At 38.9% G+C, this 22211-nt stretch overlaps 1 protein-coding gene across 7 annotated transcripts in view; it reads right to left on the reverse strand.

The window, feature by feature from the left end:
- Positions 1-22211, reverse strand: part of SEMA5A (semaphorin 5A) — a 315605-nt gene that overhangs the window by 197778 nt on the left and 95616 nt on the right. For all 7 annotated transcript variants that reach the window (XM_064506843.1, XM_064506838.1, XM_064506844.1 and 4 more), the window contains one exon: positions 8101-8200. In XM_064506843.1, coding sequence (XP_064362913.1) covers positions 8101-8200 — 100 coding nt within the window. The remainder of the gene's footprint in view (positions 1-8100; positions 8201-22211) is intronic.

A 22211-nucleotide genomic window follows, 5' to 3' on the forward strand; every position in this document is an offset into this window, starting at 1 on the left:
CCATGCTTCTCACACAGAGCACCCACGTTCGTGCACTGGAGATGGTCTTGGGATATTTGTCACCTGCACACCTCTGCTGTCTCCAGATTAAGGCTTTTCTGAATATTACGCCTTAGGCCAGAGAAGTTATTGAGCTTACTCAGCTACTGATTTGGTAAGCTGTTTATCAGATTCAACTGTATCATGGAATATCACCTTAAGTATAATCCAAAAAGTTAACCCTGTATATCACAATTGTGGTTGACCACATTTTTAATACTCTATTTTATGTTGCAATGGAGCTTTTCTCTTTTGGTAGATAAGGCATGCAGTGGACTACCAGTTTACACCCACATTCACAGCCACACAAACGCTATGTGGTCTTGTTACCATTTCAGTAATTAACACATTAATTTTCTGTTTCTTTTCAAGACTTCTTTTAAATTAAATTTAAATTTTGCTGTTATATCCCCCCCCTTCCCAACAATAATGGGAATAGACTTAGATAAACATAGAAATCATAGACAGTTCACACCTTTTCCGACCTGTTTTCCTGTAGTAATCAACTTTGGCAAAAATGGTTTGTTTGAGCTGTTTTTCTGTGGAGGGGGGAGCCTAAGCTAGCTAATGTTTTAGCTTTTTTTTCTTTTTTAGGAAAATTAAGAAAAACTGAAAAAACAAGAAGATCAGGAACTGATATAAGTAATCATGATAATTAAAAAGTACTTAAAGGAAGGAGATATTAAACCTGATGGCCCACATTTTCAAAGCCAGCCTTGAATTTCCCTCCTATGATCATGTTTTGGTCCTCAGGTAGAACAGTTTGTTTGCAACAGATGCCCTTCTTTACAATGGAAGCTTTGTGCATATGGAAAATTCAGAAGCAGGATGCGTACCAAGACAAGCATATGATCTTAATGCATCTCTATGTAAAACACAATCTTGCTCCTATCAAATCTAGAAGCGTGAGGGTCACATATACAGCATGCATCATTGCACTGCTGAATTTTCCTGACTGCACTCTTGGTACCGAGGCCAACCTGCCTACCCAGTACCTGAGCAGTCCTGCCACAAGATGAGTTCAAACATGTAAGGGCATCCCCAAGACAGCTGCAATAACTCATGCAAGGCATTCAAAGGCGGAGGGAATCTGTCACAGCTCTAACTGCTGCTTCGAGTGTTATCACTGTAGGAAATCTTCCATACCGTGATATCCACTCCTAGCCAGCTGGCAGCACCCTGCAGTTCTGTGCCGTAAGGGCACACAGAAGTAGACAAGTTCAGCAGGCACAGCCACTCTGCATGCAATGCAGGACTGAAGCAGTATGTTCAGTCAGACATCCACTGCAGAAGGAAGGAGCTGGTAGATGATATGAGAACACAGTCTAACAAGGAACCAAAGGAAGGTACAAATTGCCATAGTCTGCAGTCAAGATACGTACCTAGACTAGCACAGATGAAATGTATACACATTAAGTCAAAGACTTAATTTAATTAAGACAGGTGCCTTCACAATACCTTTCTTTTGATATGATTTCTTTAGATGGCTTGCACTGAAGTAACAGTGCACTGTATCAAAACAGGGATGTCCCATTTACTCCTGCCATAATCCTTCTCCTCTGCCAGCAATGTACCCACTCCCATCACCCTGAGTCAGCTCTGATGTTTCTCTGATTGTGCATCATGCTAGTTCTACTAATTAAAATATTAAAATAATATTAACCCAGGAAAAGAAAGTGAGCAATTTTGAGTTGACCAGGCTTACTCTGTGATATGACTATTGCCAGAGCTGGTGCAAAAGAGGGGAAATTACATAGTGGGGGAAGAAAAAAAAAGCAAGAGAGGTACAAAGTGTTAGCATTTACAGGTATTTAGGAACTTACTAGCAGGTAAGAAAGGAAAGCTAGTGGGGGAAGAAAAATACTCCTTTTTCAGGAGCAGTAAGCTGGTAATTTCTCTTCGATTTAACAAGAAACCATACCTTAGATGAGATCAAATCAATTAGTGGAAGGACAGACATCGATTGCCCTGAACCAAGTATTAAATGAGTGATAAAACCCAGATGGAAATTCAAAGTATATACCAACTAATTTGTGCTGCCTGTATATTCTCCCAATATGTAGCGCTCAGAACATCTTAATAATGAGAAGCTCTCAGATTCTCCTGCTGAGTGCAGACAACAGGGAGAAGCAAACCTGTACAGTTATTTATTTCTTTATTAAAGAGATTCTTAAACTACCATTAATGAATCCTTCAATTTGTCTTTCCATTATTATGGCAAGTAGTGGTAATGGTTCAAATAAACCTTCCCAAACATGCACCTAATTAAATTTAGTGAAAAGGCATACTGCTACAGTCCTTCATCAGGCAGATAAGGAGTGCCTCAGGCAATAAGCCACCTCAAAGCAAGTTATAATCCTCAAAGCAAGTTTAATTAACTTGCAGGAGAATTTACAAGAGAAAAACACTGCTATTAGGATGCTCTGTGTAAAAAATAATGTAAGATATGTCTAGATATATAATATTCAGTTAAAAAAACGTTGAACCATAGATATAAGACCGATTTCTGATACGAAACTATATATTTTGAAAGCCAAACTTGAATTTTAATAACTAAATTACCACAGTTTAAGAACAAACTCCAGCTAGACTCCTACCAGTTGATAGTTTCAAGCAGAAGAGGTTGGGAGGAGGAAGGCTACTTCATTATCTCTTTAAATACACAAGCTGCTTCTGATATAATGCTTCTTGCATAGTCTTAATAGAACCATTAAGAAAAAAAGAAATTAAAAGTCACACACACACACCCAGAAACAGAAGGAATTAAAAGGAAAACTTAACTAATTATTTTGCACTTCAGCAACATTTCTGTCCTGACCTACTGGGTTTGAGACCTTGTAGCTGAAGCTTGTTTTACCCAAAATGGCTAGAACACTTCCTGCACTTTTTATTTGGATTATAAGAAATAGTTCGTAAGAATTTAGTGCACTGTCAGGGAATAAGAAGAAACGGCAATGCACACTTTGCCAAGGCAATTGAGACACTGCTGCATCCTCCCTCTGAACTCATCTTTCCCCATAAACTGACCTTTCAGGGAGGGAAAAAAAGAAAACACTGGAGGAGATATGGCAAAGTGCTCCACAGAGGAAAAAAAAGGTAAGGTTGCTCTTGGACAAATCCATGAATTATCGTGCTCACAGGCATTTCACAATATAGTAATCATTACTATTTTTGTTTAGATGCTAAGTCGGTGCACTAAAAACACACACAGAAATATTCCTCTGAGTACTTTCAGAATAAGACACATGAACAGCTTCTCATTTCCTCGAGCTTAACTGAGGAGCTAATGCCCTAAGAGTAATCCTTTGCTGATGCCACTTAATTATAAAAGTAAATTCTGTCCGGCCATATGTGTGGGGTTTTTTGTTTTTTGTTTTTTTTTAAGAAAAAGACTGAATTCCCTAAGAGGTTTCAGATGGCAAGAGAACTCATTTATTTTATCTGCCAGGTCATATGTGATTTTAAAATAATACTTTGGGCAAATTTTTAAGATGTGGGTTCATGGGAATAGCTATATTGCCCTACGTCAAAAATAAATTAGCTTCTTGTACATACCAACTACTGTTTTACATCTATGTTCGATTCTCTGTCTAGAGAGTCCCTCATGAATCTATTTTATTTTTTTTTCATCTTACTTAAATGTATAATCTCACACAACTTACACAGACCTATTATGAAAAAAGTTCTTTTACATTCAATCTAAACCTAATTGATATAATACTGAAAAATCTGTGATATTCTTCGAATGCAAGTTTTAAAACCCAGCAACCGTAAAAAAAATTGTTCTTCTTCCCCCAGTTCAGCTTCTTAAATTGGATTGGAATCTTCACATTTATTTGATGAAATGACCCAAAATGCATAGTTGAAATTGGGCAAGATAAATTTCTCCCTCTACCTTTCCCCTCATCTGTCTCCACACCCTCCACTTCGCCCCTTTCCCTCCACTCACACTTCTCAAAGCTTTCCAAATGAGTTTTTCTACGTAGGCCATTTGTAGAAAAATAACCCAAGAAATCAGTCACCTGCAGGTTGTTACGGAGATCCAAGCTAACTCATCAGTCATTTTAGAAGATGCTCCTCTCCCTCTGAAGCCCTTACCAATAGTACATATATATTTTCTTTTGCACAGCAGATTGACAGAAGACAAAAGGCACTGTTTTAAAACAGGAGTATTACAACACTTGTGTCTCAGCTTCAATGTATGTTATTAAGCAACCTGTCATGCTGGAAGACATTAACAATTGTGCAGTAAATTGTTAACCCAAGGACAAGTGGAAACCTGGTTAAGCCCGAAAGTTGTGCTAACTTTTCTTTCACAGTTCAAGGGGAAGGTATAACTGATGTATTGTATAGTAATAATCAGAAACTAAAGCAGAAAATCAGAAACTACTTAAAGGTATTGGAGTTCACTGTAGGAAAAGCATGCGAGTGTGACCTACAAGATAAGATGCTGCCATAGCTGAGTTACAAGACTTGTGAGAAATTTGAAAAAACAAATTGGCTGCAGTTACTTGTTTCTATGGCATCCAGAAAAACGGGACTTTATTCACATTCTAGCAATAAGCCACGCTGAACAACAGAAAAACTTCCCTAGGATCAGCAATCTCTCCCCCAAAATGGGAGCGGTGGGATAGGGAAGTGGAGCAGAGTGGGTTCTAAATCTTAGGTAAAACCTCAGAACAAGAGAAACACTAGTGCCAGCATGGACAGGCTGAGTAAAGTGAAAATGTGTGCTAGTACTGGACCGCTAAAGGAAACATTCACAAAAGTCTACAAATTATGTAAGAAAATAGAAATAACATTTGAAGATGTCAAATTAATCAACTCAAAACCTATAAGAGAGTTGAACATTGCTCAAAACAAAGTGAAATATCAACTGGAGACATCTCCCAAGTACTGAAATACAACCTGTATTCAATGGAGAAGAAAAAAAAAAATCTATATTTGTACTGCTACTATAGAACATCCCCAGGCATCCAGGAGACCAACTTTATTTCCAAAACTGGATAATCCAGACTAATGTTAGCAATATAGGACTGGAAGGGACCTTTTTGGTTATTGCCTGCTATGGCAAGTAGTACAGCATAGTGTCCCTTTCAATATTTAGAGATTGCTTCCTCAAAAACAGTTCTGTTCTTGCTTTATTTGCACTGGGAAACAGTTCCAAAACTCATTGCTTCTTGAATAAATTACCTACGGCAAACTTGAAACTTTTTTTTTCTTTTTGACAACTCTACTGTGTAGCTTATAGAGCTGTTTCCTTCCCTAGTGGTACCCCGTGATGGATTTACAGGCGGTAACCGTGCGCATGCTCAGTTGTTGCTTTGCTGTACTAAAATTCCAATCATATTCATTCCCATTTGCCTAAGCAGCCTTTCCCTTTCTAACCTCTTCCTCTAAGATGGATGAATTTGGGGGAGGAGTACACTATACTCCACTATTGTGAAAACATTCTATTATAAGCTTAAGGTGAGTGAGGACACAGCTCCAAATCGGGCTAGTGAAAATCCTTCCTGCAGTTTGGGAGAACACCACCTTTCTAAAACAGAAGCTTAGAGCATCATGCCCCACTTCTGTTTGGATGCTGGACAAGTAAACCCTAATGGGAGCGCTTCTCTTTGCAGCGTAAATGGAGCCATACACTAATATGAGTTTATCTGCAGCTTTGCTGTGTGCCACATTGCTACTGAATGATTGGGTAGAGAAAGGTAAAACATTTCAGAAGACTACAACTATCATTTTCACAACTGAACAGGAACTTGTAGCTTTTCTTAGTAAAATCACTTTGGACATAGCTACTAGTTTTTCTGTACTGAACCGTTAGCACAAGGACATAAGAACATAATGGAAACTTAATTTGTTGGAATAATACAAGAGAAATAATTGCAAATCAAAAGATATTTCACCAGTGAGGAAGAATTAGCAAAGCCTCCGCACTATCTTTACAAGAGAACGTTTGAGGATTAGGACAGAAGTGACTCCTCCTAATGGCTCTTCAGATGCATGAATCCTGGGAGGCAGCTGCACAAGAAATTTGAACTCAAATGTGATCCACAGGCACAACTATAGTAATGTTAGTGCTCTGCTCAGATGGCCTTGGATGAAAGATAACTACAAACACTGCTTTAAGGAAAAACACAAAGAACTGATAGCTCAAGGGGGGGAAAAAGAAAAAAGATTAATTCAGAAGTTTGTTTCCTCTCTTCTTAAAACTTGCAAAAATTCGTATGTTCCTGACAACTGTGGAGCCGGTCAAGACTTTGGAAGACTTCCTGATGGAAATATCTTGAGCATCATGTTGACAGCAAGTGGACTTGCTCTTCATGATAACATGGACTACATGTAAAAGGTGCATAATCAAGAAGACCACCACTTGCATTTGTGGACTACAGCACCCTGGCAACTGGTTGCTGGCCTATTCTGTCTATGATTCCTTGACATACAATATCTTTCACCATATAGCATGGCACAATGTTTAAATAGGAGAAAAACGCTTAGTGAAAAGGAGATACAAATATCAATAATATGTACAACTGGAGAAACCTACTGGCACATATAGTCATCCTAGAACAAGGTCTCCGGGGCTGCACTCTGGAGAGTGGGAGATGGAAATGATTGAACAAATAACAGCCAGCTATACTGGACAGCGGAAAACAAAGATTTCTGTTGTGATTTTTAAAATGTTGAATATTATTAATCATATAATTTTAGCCAAAAAGAGATATCAAGCTTTAAAACAATAACATCCTGTAGAGAAACCAAATGAACTGCATTGCTCTTATTGTGTTTGGCCTTTTGGCAAAGACAGAATTGGCAACTGGCATTTTTTGGTAAATTGGCAACTGGCATTTTTTGGTAGTCACTGATTATTCATCAAAATGGTCTGAAACTTAACCCATCGTGATTGAAAGGACTTCTTCAAAAGCACAGACTCTAGTGAGCATATTCTTCCCTGAGATTTGGGGTCCCAGGTAAACAGTACGCAGAAAAAAAGGAAAAAAAAAAATTAATCTACTTTTTTACTGAGATCCACATGGTGTGCATTGATCCAAAATGCCTTTCCTTGGGACTGAGGAGAGGCTCAGACTCTGACTTAAGCTGTCTGTCTTTATGGAATAGCACCAAACAGTTCGAGATCTTGTATCTCATTTTATTTGGTGGCTTACAGGAGAGCAAATCAACATGGGTAAGCAGTATATCCCTGTTCCAGGGTACCAGACAAACATATCTGCACACAGAGTTGCCAATGAAGCTGCTCATCTACAGGGGCAAAACTTTCTCACAGTGCATTTTCTGACTCTGTATTTTGAACTTCTTTTTCAGCTCAGAACCAAAGCAGGAAACAGAAGCTTACTCCAGTGTTAAATAAACATCAAGTGACTGGAAATTTATAAATGAGAGAGAAAAAGACAGTCAAAATGCAGATTTCAATAATAAGTTCAATTGGTTAAAATCTTTTGCCATCTAAAAGGTTTTATTATACTTTATACGCTAAGAGAAGAAAAAAAATCATGTTTAAACCCTGACACAGCTTCATTCTTGACATCTAAGACAGTTTCACTGTTGGTCACAGTTTGCAAAATACTGTCTTACTGTATAAAAATTATGATTATTCGCCACCATCTAATTCTGCAGTCCTTAATAGACTGTAACCAAGACTGCCCTGATGAATTATTAGGATCATCCAAACAAGAAGCGCGGTATTGAGTAGCCAAATTTGCGTTTGTCATAAATTTTACGCTAGACTAACTTTTGCCACATTGTCATAAAGCATCTGCCGTGTTCTTCTGTACACACCAAAGTCTGAGAGCACTCCAGGACAGTCCTCTTAAAAACAGGAAGGGCAGCGTTAAGTTATTAGGCTCCTGGAAACCAGGCAGTCCATCTTTTACCTTTGGTCAGGAATAAGAGAAACAAATGGAGACAATATTCAGTTTAGTGGGTCTGGAAGGCTGGAGAGTCACATGAGAGCAACTTGGTGATAAAATTTGGCTCAATACTACCTGTCTACAAAGAACAAATTCAATCTGATGTAGCGTGAAAAGGACATGCTTCTCTCACCTTGCTCCAGCAATAAGCTCTTTTTGTCCTGGGTCAAACGTTAACTGTGAGAAGTCTACAGCATCTTCTGCTCTGAACACACGTAACCAAGGGGCGATTTCTAAAAAAATGAAAAAGAAATATACTTGTTACTGTAAATGTCTACTGTAAATGTCACAGTTGTAAGACATCAGGTAGCCAACATCACATTTGCAGATACTGTGGGGCTGAGAGTTTTCTCAGTGTGGTCCTCTCAGGGAACACAGGAGACTTTTACCACATAAAATCACATAATCTGCACTATAATCTTATAAAACAAAGAAACAGCCACCCAATATCAAAATTTTATTCTAATTTATAAGCCAGACATGTTTTTTTCTTTAGGTAAGGCAAACAACAACAGAGTACAACCACAATTCATTAGTAGATAATCAAATGAGGTCAGATTAATTTCCTGTGTACCAGAAGCAGCTGAGGATGTCTTTTAAAGAAAAATATGACCTGAATTCTATGGAAAATAATAATAAAAACCAGCACGTTTGACTTTTAAAGTGGTTAAGACATGAGGAAGGAAAAAGGGAAGATGCCCGACACTCAGAAAAAAGAGCATTTTTTACCTGCCTTTCTCAGGCCAATGTAACACTATGAAAAGCAGACAGCAGACGTGGGTAAGTTGCTGAAATTCAGCAGTGAATGTTATTCGTATTCAGAATATGAATCTATTTCTAGTTTCAAAGTTAAACACATATAAATAATTGCACCAACCTCTCAAACACTGCCATTATTATTAATTGTTTCTGCATCCATATCACTAGCTGGGTACCCAAAGTGTGGTTGTATTAGCACAAATGTTGTTCTGGGAGCACAGAGATTTTTTAGGCAGACACACAAAGTACACAAAATTGCTATTTATGAAGTATAATGATATTAATGGTACTTAAAAAAAAAAAAAAAAAAAAAAAAGCAGTTGTACAAAAGCCTCATCCCCTGAAGTCTCTCTTCCAGTTCGCAGGATATCAAAGCCTTGTTACTACTTTTAATGTAGCCACAAAACAGTATGAACATGCGTGGAAGGAGACGAGGACAACATGTGTACAATACAACGGCGCTGTGGAACTGCCTGTTTAAAGACAACAGATCTGAAATGATCAAATACAAGGATGAGAGGTGTGTACACCGTGACGACTGTTTGGTATATGCTGTCAACACCTACCTCTCAGAGCGCCACCGCCGTGTAATTTTGACAACTGAGATTGCCAGTTACAGTGCAGGTCACCCAACAGGCCCTGTTGCAAGGTCTGGTTTTATGCTCACTTACATATTTTTCCTATTGCAAATGTCTGGATTGAAATGATCCATGTCTGGTGCTTGTTCCAGGGTGATTTATTCCTAATTTAAATATTTAAGTTTTAGCACAAATAGGTTATTGGTTTCCAAGGAGAGGGCCCAGGTGAAAAATGTTATTTGGTGTCAGAAATGTATTCAGCTATTGCTGAGAATGGTTAAACACCGTGCAGAAGCTGTAGCACCACAGGCTTTGGGTCCCCCCCAGAGGGGCCCTTGCACTGGAATCACGTGGGTGCCAGAAAAGCAACTTCTGCGTTTTTAGCGACAGCCCATATGCATCTGTGCAATCACAGGCCTATAACGTCTATCTGTATATGTTCAGTAGAGTTCGGTAGCTAAATTCACCATTTGTTGCGCTAACTGTAAATTCCCCACTGTTTTGGGGGAGGCAGGAAAAGGCCCTCTAGGGCAAGGCACACCCAGGCTGGAGGGCACCTGCTGAGAAATCTCTCTGAAATCATATCCCCTCCCCTTCTCCAAAATATAAATTATTTTATCCTTCCTGTATTCAGTATTGGTCTTGCTTGAGATAGAGAGGGAATGAGGTCCAGGAGTGCAAAGGGCAGCAAGAGCAACCATTATTCTTTGCCTCAAACACTCTGAAACAGCAAATCCTGTGTCTTAGGGTGGCATCGCATGCCTCAGGGGCACGCCCATATGGGATAAAGTTATAACTTTTGTGACATTTCTGTAAAGGAAAACTTTTTCTAAAAAGCAAGAAAAAAGTACATCCAAACAAAACCCCACTAAATTGTAAGAACAAAAGCATATTGGTGAAATTCTGTTTCCAGTTACTCTACTAATAATTTAAGTAACTAATTTCAGATTTATTACTATCTAAACAGGAAAATATAGCTGAAGAGCCATAAATGAAACGCGATCTTTCAGTTTTGATAAGAATTATCTCCTTAGAGTCAGAGGTGAATATGAAGCTATTAAAAGTCTATAAAATATTTTTCTTTGATTTAAAAGCTCAAGGTTACGTAATGAGTAATAACAGCTTCACTTAATTAATGGTTTTCTGGCAGATGCAACGTGACGTGCTTTATAAGATAACACAGCTATAGATTTTATACACTACAACAGTTCCACAAATAAATGTGTAAGTTAATTTTGCTGCCTGCTGATCCCAGCAAAGCGTACGACAAACTGCTGCAGTCCCTCCCCCTTCCCCCTCCAGCTCTCCTGTTCCTGATGTCCCCCTCCTCTTTCTCTGCTCCCAGCTGGTGTAACACACTACAGTACTTTGTTCTCCCTTCCATTACCTCTCTCCTGATAGTGAAAACACTTGCTCAGACACAGCCTTATTCTGGTGGGGTTTTTATGTTTTTGTTTTGTTTTTTAAGTTTACCATATACATTTACTATTCTGCAGACATCAGTCTCAGACTTCAAGCTGTCCGTGCAAAAGCGTGTTGTTGCATATGTAAAATCATGACAGCAACTGGACTCCAACTTACGCTGGGCTCTTTCAATACAACCATAATACATATCTATCAATTATCGGCAAATAAAGAAAGTCATTAATATACAACTGAAATCTGCAGGACTTGCAACTCAAACACATTCTTGAAATAAAACACATGTTTTCTCATGGACTTAAAAGATACAAATTTTGAAAGAGTTGAAGATTCCAAGAAAGCTGCAACTCTCTTTTCACATGCTGTGAATCACAGTGCGTTTTCCTGGGTGTTTCAGGGTCTGGTTGTTTTCTGTTTCTTTTTTTTTTTTTAATAGCTTAGATTTAATGGGAAACAAAAGTTTGCCATGGCTCATAAACCTACAGCAAAGCAAACGCACTGAAGGTCAAGAGAGTCTCCTAAAGAACTTTGTAGACAATGAGGTTGATGATCAAAGCTGGGCAGGACATCATTAGATACTTGTTCAAATAATGAAAGTCCAGAAATTTGTCTCGATCTTACTTTACAATTAATGTCTACCCAACAGGCCATGGCTTGTTCAGTTCACATTGTCCAGGGACCTGCCGAGGGCTGCTGACCTCTGCATTTCTTTGTAAATGAAACAAAGCTGTCTCTACACTTAGTTGCATCATTTGGCCCTTCAAAGACAAGTAGAGCTACAGTAAACAGTAAAACAAATTAACAAAATAACAGTAAGAATAGAGTGGTAGGTTTAGAACTGAATTCAGGAGTGATCTTGCATGGTAAAGAACAAAGCTAAAAGACAGGTATAGAGAACTCCCAGTTGCATTAAAAATTTAACATAGATATTAAAAGTTTCAGCAGGGTTTATAACGTAGATATAAGGCACCTTATGTCATGGTGTTATTTTGTGCAAATAGTGACCACAAAGTTAAACATATGGGCAGTGCCATCTTCTTGAAGAAACTGCTAGTAGAGAAATACTACTGCTTAAAACTACTAGATTTGCAATATTAGCAGAAGTCTCTGGGTGGCATCGGTACCACAAATTCACTAACTGACCAGAGGAAAACTGAATCATTCTACTGCATGCCGAAGGGATTTTATAATCAAACATATCTAATCTCAGGATGATACAATAATTCCAGCCTTCCTGAAGTTGTATAACAGTTTTAGCGTCACTTAGATCTTTTATTCCTGCGATACTCATGTTACTTGTGTATCATCTTCAAAGGCAACAAGACAAGGCAGAAGTCTCTGCTGTGGTCTGCCGTGCTGACCCCGTTACATCACCCCTGGTGCCAGCCTCATTAACCCCAGAGACTTCTATTAAGTCTGCTGTCGTGGCTGGCAAGAGACGCTCTACCTGGTCACCATCCAGCGCGCTCTGTTCAGCGGTGTATTCACAGCGCTCCCCTCTCCGAGGACCCAGTGCGGTGCACTTGTCAACTCTCTGCTGTGACATTTCCATATGCCACCCTCCCTAACTATTTTTAAACACAGGCTGAGAAAAACAGCACATTCTGAATGATTTCTGCGCATCTCTGGTATCACTATGAGTGCTATTGTTAAGTTTTCCATTTAAGCTTCCCATTATTACATAAATACTGCCATGAATAAGAAACTCTCTCAAAACAACTTCATAAGAACAACCATTGCTCTGTGCTGAAAAAAAAAAGAAAGGAAGGCATGCAAGAGCCTCTCTCATCTTTTGCAATCAACTTTTCTCTATACACTTTCTTTCTTACATTTCCCCTCACCAGCCGTCTTTCCCAGCTCTTGCAGTGCAAGTCATTGACTTGCAGCAGGTGAAAGGAGAAAGGCATCACAGCTAGAGGGAAGAAAGGAAACACGAGCAAATACTATCCAAAAAGAAACAGAATTCCTTCAAGAAAATTCAGCCAAAGAACAGCCATACTTCATCTAAAACCAATCACATTTCACTCACCCCTACTTATCCAGAAGGGGCTGAGGCTTAGTACGTCAACAACGTTTTTCTAGGACTTATTCAAGGTATGTGTTGCTCAGCACTTGTGTACAGTGACTTCATGTTTGAAATAATTTTGAGCTCTAAGTAGGAAAAAAAGCAAGTAATTGGAAGAAAATACTTATAACTCCATACATATAGGTGACTATAAACTATCATATACTGGTGTTTGTTTTCTCAAGTGAGCTTCTAAAAACGCAGCTGTGAACAAAATTGTAGATGGGACGTCAGGGTTTGTCTGTGCATCACTGTAGCGGGGAAAAACCCCAAGTAAAACTGGACAAACCACCCAGCAGGCTGCTTCAGCTATGGTGCCACAAAGCTCTACCACAGCTAATTTGTTCTACTTCTGCTTCACAGTGTATAAAACCATGCAAATACAAGCTGCTCTTTACATAGTTGTATTTCCTTTGGACTAAACCCGTCCTCTACCTAAACTAGCTTGTGTTGCGAAATAGGTCAGAAAGGCATCTCCTGTTGAGTGTATTTACCATGAAAACATTAAAAGTGCCTTTTCTTTCGAGAATAATACAAGACAAGCAAATTTTAAAAAACAACTCAATTTAAATGTAATAAACACAGAAAATAATACCTTTTCATTTCTCTTACACACATATATAGCATATATAAACTCAACCAGGATGAACTGCAGGCCAGGAAGGTGCGGCTGGTTCCTTTCTTCTAAATTTTTAGTATAACAAGAGGACTCAAACTACTACATTGATCAAAACGACAAAAAAGAAAATAGTAACTATCGAACATTTAAAACATAGCAGAAAGAGAGAGTAATGAAAAAAAAAGATCTTTTCTGAATAATCTAGGTCCAAAGCCCCAGTGAAATTCCTGGTCCACCTGTCACTGAGACTGGAACAGGGTCGGCACGTCCACTGTTTTCTATATATGGTACAAACCTTCAGGTGTCAAGGCTAAGGAGGATCAGATCACGCATGTAACACAGACCTAACAGGTTGTGCTAGCAGAAGGCTCTGATAGTCCAAACTGAGTATACCAGAAATTGAGTGGATGGAAGATATTCAGAGAAAAGTATAACCTCGACCACTGAAAAGTGACATCAGCTTATGAAGTTTCATGGTTCTCTGTAAAACGAAAGGATCAGGACAAATAAGTACATCCTCAGTATCGCATTTTAATTAAAAAGATGTTGCATGTAGCTCTCCCCATATAGAAGACATTTATACTGGGGCTTCTTGCACAATTGACTTTAATGATACAGAATTAAGAGTATGTTTCCGTTGCACCTGGGAAACAAAAGCACATGCATTTATAGTAGCTAATCCACAACAGTTAATAAAGTAGAAGATTAAGAACATTTGTTATTAAAATTAAGAATATTCTTTGATCTAGATAATACATTGAAAAAGTAGACATTCTGGTGATTACCCAGTAAAGGAGAACAGAGCAGTTTCTCAAATAGGGATCCAGGAAGAAACAACAAAAACAAAACATCATTTTTTCCCTCCAAGGAAAAAATAAAAACACTGCAAGACTCTTGTTTATGCAAGGTTAGCTAATGCGATCCAATCCTTCATAAAAAGAAACTACGGGAATTACTGCTTTGCCCACCAAGATTAAATCAGCAACCACAAACTAAAAGACTCCTCTTTTATGTCTTACAATGCTACATTTGGAAATGTAAATAAGTCAAATCAACATGAAAACAAGTCAGATCTCCATCTGCAGATCAGAGCTCATCTTTGTTTATAGGGAGAAAAAAAAAATCATACAAAGACCAAACCCCAAACTATGGCTTCCTTTCAAGATTCGGGAGTTTCCTGGAGATCTCTTCAGCTCACAAATAAAGCAGCTGCCTTCCTTATATTATCCAACACAACCTAACTCATTCCTGAAGCCTGCCTTTCCTTACAAAGAGGACTCAAAAAGCAAAGAAATAAACAGGCAGTCCTTGCCTTATCTAGAAGCTTTACCTGCCTCTGGAGCTTCTTGCCACTTTAAATCATCCATAATAAAACAAATGCCAAGACTATAAACCTCTATAAACTATAAACCAGTAAGTTCATACCCTGCTTATTGGCCTTTGTTTATTATATGACCATTATCAGCTACAGAACAATTTCTGAGGTATTGAGGCAGGGTTATAAGCAGTTCGTTTATTATTATTGGGAAAAATAGAAGATAAAGCATACTTAAAGTATTTGTTTCTTCATTTTAAACAAGTTCTGTGTCACAGAAAAACTTGAACTTGTGTTTTAAAACTTGTGTTTTTTCTACCCTCCCTCCTCATATTTTTCATTGGTTTGCTCACTATTCACAAAGCCGTCGCCCCAGCAATTTGCTTACAGCACTCAACGCGAGGTGGGAGCCGTCGCAGCAATTGCCCTGCCCCCATTCCTTGACCTGCTTTTACAGTTCGCTCCAACTTCCAGAGTCTCAAGGTCCAACATCCGGCCCGCATTCCTCTTCTCTTTGTCCCGGCAGAGCTTCCCCCGCCAGAAGTACCCATTTCTGCGTTCCTATGTTTGCACGCATGTCTATTACTGGGATAATTAAAGGGAATTTGGGTTCTAACTGTCTGTGCCCTCAGGGAAAAGACAGTCACATCTGCTACAATGACTACTTACTCCTTATTTTTCTGAACACGGGCTTGGAGTTGTTTATGTTTCATTGTCCAAACATACACGCTGCATACAAACACAAGCTGGTGCAAGGGAAAAAGGACGAACTCCCACCTAGAGGAAAGAGGTTTCGGCATTACAAGCAGAGGTTTTATACACTTAGAATTAGTGAAGAGCTCTAAAGAAATTAAGCAGTGACAAAGTATCGCTCATGATATCCAATAAGAGCCCTTTTCAGCTTTCTGCCTCTCTCATGCACAGTAACAGTAGGAAACTAGAGCCTCAGACCGCTCCAGAAAAAGAGAAAAAAAAAAGCAATATATCCTGCTTTGCAAAGTTATGTTTGTCAACTGCAGAGATCTCACTGACCATATTCTTCCCACTTCTAAGGAAACAAACCCTTGACTCAAAAGTAGAGTACCTGATATTACAATATTTTTAAATTATACAGTACCAGTCATCTGAGGAGAGCATGGCACTTAAAAATATTAACTAATTATGTTTAACAACAGCGTAAGTTGGCAACAATTGTGCTTAGAAACTTTCAGTTGCCCAACCTTTCAGCTATATTTTGAACAATAATCCTAAAGTGATTTACAGTTTGGCAGGTAAGTCAAAAGTGAAACAAGATTTTCAAATCCTGGTCCATTTTAAAGCAAAAAGCCTACCAATATTTACTAACTGCACAAATTAGGAACCACTAAAAATATCCTGCCAGCAGGCTATCTTTTTTTTAAAAAAAGAAAAGGATTAAAAGTTAAGGAAAAAGGAGAAGGGAAAATGGACGCATCTGTTTTCAGGGTTTCAGAACTGAGTTTTCCCCCCGATTCATTTAAATGCAGTACTGAATTGTGTTTTTCTACGTGCAGATTGCCCATGACCATCAACCTTCCTCCATTACTTTACTGTGTATATTCACTCTCCTCATTTGGCAAAGAAAAATTTGTAAGGACCAGTCTGAAAGACAGGACCTTGAGACATAAACAAGCCTATTGCTGCAGAAACACTGTGGGGATTGCAACATGCTCCCTGAACTCTGCAGTTCCTGGTGGGAACTGATTCAAAACTGCTGTCTTCCTAGCAGTCAATAAACTTTTTTTTTTTATTTTTCTGAAGCTGTCAGGAGCAGATTTAGTAATCCCCACTGTTACTGAATTGCATATACACATGATACAATAGATAGGAGCTGAGAGGCAGCGGGTGCTTAGAGGAGAAAACAAACCCAACAGAAGGAGGCAACTGGAGAACAGTAATATAGACTTCAGGTGTCCTGTTTCTACAGGCAACTAAGGAGTCACCTCTACTGGACTTCACAGCTAGGATGACTCTTCTGTACACCAGAAAGTAGTTACTTCTGTATACTAGAAGTATTACTTCTGTTTTAATATCCTGTTCGCATCAGCAGCTGGCTCAAGGTGGCCCAGAAGAAGGCGTTAGAAGCCTGCTGTAGACATCAGAGGTATTATCAAGTCTTAACAGTATGTCTCAGTCCAAACTCTAAAAATGAGAAATGGGCCTACACCCTGAAACGTATAAGATAGAATACAGAAAGCTAATCAAAGCAAGAGATCTAAGAAAAATTAAAAATGATTAAAAAAGGATGTGAGAAACCTCTGTAGAATTCTGAGAAAGAAAAAAAAAACAGCAAATGAAGAGGGCTGAATCAAGGGAGAGACTTTAGCCCAATTCACGCAGTAAAGCACCTTGTGGGTTAGTTGATGCACGCTCAGGGGTAGTGACTCATCCAGCCGCCTAGGTGGAAAGGAGCTACATTACCAAAATAAGGATTCCTCTGAGCTGTGAAACCTATGCTGTAAATCTCAGCTGTACTGGGACATGTGGAAACTTGTCCACTGCTTTCTTCATCTGTCCTTCCCCACACTAGAGAAAGATATATTTTGCAATGGGGAAGTTCTGCTAATCGGCACTCCAAAGCAGGCAAAAACAGCAACTGCGCACCTCGACCAGCGCAGGCTGTGTTTCCGTCCTGCTAAGCACAGCCCCTCCTCTCAGTTATTAGCTTTGGCACTCTGCACTGTCGCTACTCGACTTCCGAAAAGTGATGCAGAGGTGCTGCAAAGCACTTAACTGAACACCCTTACCAAGCCCTCTTTTCAGAGGAACACAGTCTTCCACATTTTGATATTTAAAAGCTGGCTTTGGCAACTGGCCTTCAAATTTATTTTGAAGGGAATCATGTTCTGTAGTTTGGGGGAAACTGGTATTTCATCTCAACAGGAGGCGTTGCATAAAGAAACTTGCTCAATTTTTTTTTTACTTATTATGGAGAAGAGGAGAAGCATAAAGTCAGCTATCTATAAAGAGTCTGAAAAAAATCTCTCTTTCAATTAGTAAAACCTTGTTTCTGAAACTGACCCTGCCTTGCAATGACACATTCTTATTTATGCTGGCATGACAAAACTAAACTTCTTTACTTATATTTTTTAGCATCATGAAATTTCTTGATTCTATCAATTCTACCCAAGACTACAGCTCTTGAAATGCCTTTGGGTTTGAATGTATCCAATGGGGGGGGAAAAAAAGACAAAAAGAAAAGGCAACAAAATAAGTCACATTGTAACATAAAGGGCAAAGAAGGCAAAGCCTGACAGTAGTCCTGGAAGTCTTGTCTCCAGGCTCTTACCAAGTGGAATATTCCCACCTCCACGCCCCAAAACACACACACACACACACACACAAAAGCTCTGAGGGGGAGAGAGAGCAAGGAAAAAACCCACAACCCCACAAGCAACAGGTTAGCTATTTTTTAAGAATGATTTTTATAGTAAAAGGCACTGTCAAGTTCCAGGTGTTTGTCATTATTAACTAATTCAGTGGATGCACTGTCGAGCTGGCTGTGAAATGTTGAGCTCCTAATCCTCAGAAATGATAAAGAAGAGCCATGTCTCTTTGTCCAGAAAGTCATCGTAACAAAAACCTGAATCAAGTACTATTAGTAGAAAGAGGTTAGCTTATGACAAGTCAAAGTACGGTCTCATCCAAACATGAGAAATTGCCGTGCAACACCTGAGTATCTTCCATGTTCAGTCACCCAGACAAAATCAGTTGCTCTTCAGCATCCCATAGTCCTGTCAACAGCAAGCGAGTGCTGCCGACAGGAGGCAGGAAAGAAAGCATCTCAAAGTCGCTTTGAAGCAGCACTGACTACACTTCTCTGCTTCCCCTCAGTGTGTCAAATAAACACACACACTACTTGTCTTACAGTTTATAATTACCTTTCCTTTTTTTTTCTCCTGGGAGAAAAAGGAAAATTTAAAAAATGCTTTTTCTCCACACCTGTATGATTGCTGGAAACTGCAGAACTCCAGGCAAGGCAAGTGAATGGGCCAGGATTTCCTCAAATATCTCAACTCATGCAGTAACCAACAAAAGACTACTTTCAAGTGACAAGCGATAAAGACAACATGCGCCACAGAGGATAAGAGACCCCCCATCAAACTAGCCAAAATGCTATGCAGAACAGAAAAAAGGAGGACTGCACTAGCCACTAGGAAAAAAAACAGAGCTAGCCTTTGCAGGAATTGGTCACTACCAAGTATAAAAAAACCAAATGGCCCTGCATCAGAAGGCCAGTAACCACAATTCCTGATGTCTGTGATGAACTAACAGGCTAGGTACTTCAGAAGAAGTCACCGGGAAGGACTGAATTAAAGGTGTTTCTTGTGAAAGCTAATGCTGAGCTCTCCAGAGAGGCTGGTCCGGCTGTCCTGCTACGCTAGACAGTGATGGGGCCCACATGTTCCCTGGCTCCAAAGAACATACCTCCTGCTTTGCGCAGGGCTGTTAGGATCCAAGGTAAGTTAAGAGTGCAGACTTTCTATGTATTACTTGTCCAATGTTAACTTGGCCATCTACATGCTCTCTTTCCTTAAGAAACACTAGTTAGCTTTGGACATTTCACAAGGCAGTCCCTGAAGAGGGTGGAGAACCAAATTCATATGAACCAAAGTGGAGATGATGCACAGAGAACTTAACTCCTCAGCAAAACATAATTCACACTGTGCCAGAGGCTTTAGAAACAGTGGATATGCGTCATTAATGGCTTCTCCAAGGGGCTAAGACCAGTAGCATATCCAACACTGATGGCCATCCAAAGAAGGGATACCGAGTACTTTAAACAGCAAAAAAAAAAAAAAAAAAAAAAAAAAGAGCTGTCTGACAGAACAAAAACAAAAATGAAGAAACTTGAAGAAATAGTGTATTTCATGTTCTCTTTAAACATACCAGAAGTTCTAGAAAAGTAGAGATCCTCAGCTGCTTAGGAGCTTTATTTCTTGGTGGCTGAGCCATTTCTCTAACATACTGCAGTTTGGAACCTATCTTTTGCAACCTTTCAGTAAAAATGCCCATCTCCATTAAAAATTTATATCCTTTGAAGAAAAAATAAATTCTAACTCCACCTGACTGCTGTGTGCAGATAACAAAATGCTGCAGCAGCCCTTCACTCTTTCTGCCTCTTCTCTAACAAGCACGAAATTCCACATGATTCAAACATATTAAGGCAAACAGTGAAGAAATCAGCCATATATATATTTATAAAAAAGACATAACTGGAGGAAGAATGGATTTCCTCGTTAAGAGGGGCTGGTCCCTGGCAGGGCAGCACAAGCAATCTTGTAGTCCTGCTGTCTGGACAAACCAAGTTGTAATATCTAGCAACCAACTTTTTTCCACCAATGAATCATCTTTATTTAAAGAAAAAACTCCAAGGAAGATAGGGGGTGGAAAGCAGCACACCTCAATCCCACTGCTGAAGTTAGCAGGAGGTCTTTAAAATGTATTTTTGAATACCAGAGGAAAGGAGGAGGGCGGGGAAGGACAATAAAAACTGAATAGCTTAGTAGACTTGTACTAGTTTAAACAGTAGTTTGCAACAAGATTAGGGGAAAGAGAAGAGAATGCAAACAAAAACAAGTTCATACAGCACGTATCCTTTTTCATTCAGCCCACAAGTTACTTCCTCTTGGCACGCATTAAGTGCATGCGCTCCATATACAAATCCACATGATAAAATGAGAATAGAGATGTACTGGCTCTATATTACTTAGACAAACACCAAGTGAGGGAATTCTATGGTGGTTAGACAATAAGCTTAAGAACATATATTTTGTAGGTTTCCTGAACCAAGAAATCAAAAAATAACTACGCCATTTTTCTCTTCTGGTTAACCTCAAGTAGAAATGAAGGGTTCATCTTTGTTTCTTCTATGGATTGAGACTTCATGTTATTTTTGAGATGTTTATTCAACAGATAACCTCTGCACAGCACAACATGTATTTAAAATAGCACTAAACACAGTTTCTAAAATTATGTCAACCGTTCCTCTTTTGCTGAGATAGCACTGTCTTAAATCCTGTTTACTTTATGAGAGTCTAAAAGAATGAGATTTGCCCCAGAGCAGATGATCTCAACTATAACTTGAACATGAAATAAGATTCAGTCAAGTACACAATTGCTTTTTATTTCCATAGAAAAGCCTAAGAAATCAGACTTTATGCAGCTGAAATGCAGGAGAGCCAATATGAACAGTTTCACCCCAGAAACTGGACCTGGGTAAATTTTTTCCAGCTTATTGTTACCCTCTTTTCCTAATAAATACAAATGAGACCCTGCATCCCAGAATTGTTAACATATACATCACAAATCTATCAACAACACACCCCACAACTCTTACCACACACCACACACACTGCTCTGCCAGTGAAGCAGCTTGTCAGCAATTACTATCATATTTACACAAAACAAGCCAGGTTAAATCATCCTATTAATTTAAATTGTTTGAAGTAACTTAGATAAGTTTGCCTGAAATAAAGCAGGAAAATTGCACTGTTAACAGCTGGACTGGCATGGTAACCTGCAAAAAGAGACAGAGCTAAAGCTAAGCACTTGGTATGGTCCCATCAACCTAATGGAAGGTACCTGTCTGCATCGTGGGTCTTCTACTGAATTTGTGAGTTTTGATGGGTCTGATTAATAGATTCAAAGTTCAGCAGATGCGTGTGTGTGTAGCGGGAGGGGAACAAGGTGCCACTACAACTACTTTTATGGGTTTTGTTCTTCATTTTTAATCGGTAATAAAACACCACCTCTATCCACCACAGAGTTTCTGTAGAGTGGGAGGCTAAGAGCTTTGAAACCTATGGAAAGATTTAGACAAGCGTTAGTCTACTGTTTCACTTTGTTTTTGCATAAGAATATACTTTGATAAACATTTTGTTTTTTCCATAGACCTCTCTGTTATTTTTCTAAACACTGTCTGCATATGATTTACTCCTTACTTATCATACCCACAGGAAGCTTGTTTTCAATAGCCTTTTCTAACTATTTATGTTAAACACGTCCCTTTAGTATATTAAGCAGGCACATTTTTCCAAGAAATGAACAAGCTGGCCATCAATAAACCTCAATACACTTTACACAGTTAACAATTTCTCTGTGGACATAAAAGCATAACCAGATGAAATAATATTTAATAAAAATTGTAATGCTCTATCTTTTGCTTTCTATCTTTAATGAGCAGCTTATTTCATGGCTTCTTCTTTCTAAACTCTTATTTCGAGCATAAATATATTTATTTATGCACTGTAAACACATATAAACATATGCACAGACCAACAACCTTACAGTTTGTCTCTCTACCTGTCCATTCAGTCACCTGGACTTTGTTTCCTTGTACCCAAATCTCCAATATGCACAGATTTTACAACCTCCTGACTCCAATGTCTCTATTTACTTCTTCACTTACATATTTGAGGAATCTTCAGTAGAAGTGTGTAACATATGCAAACAATTTCAAAACAAA

This window comes from Dromaius novaehollandiae, chromosome 2 (genome assembly GCF_036370855.1).
Source record: "Dromaius novaehollandiae isolate bDroNov1 chromosome 2, bDroNov1.hap1, whole genome shotgun sequence".
Lineage (NCBI taxonomy): Eukaryota > Metazoa > Chordata > Aves > Casuariiformes > Dromaiidae > Dromaius > Dromaius novaehollandiae.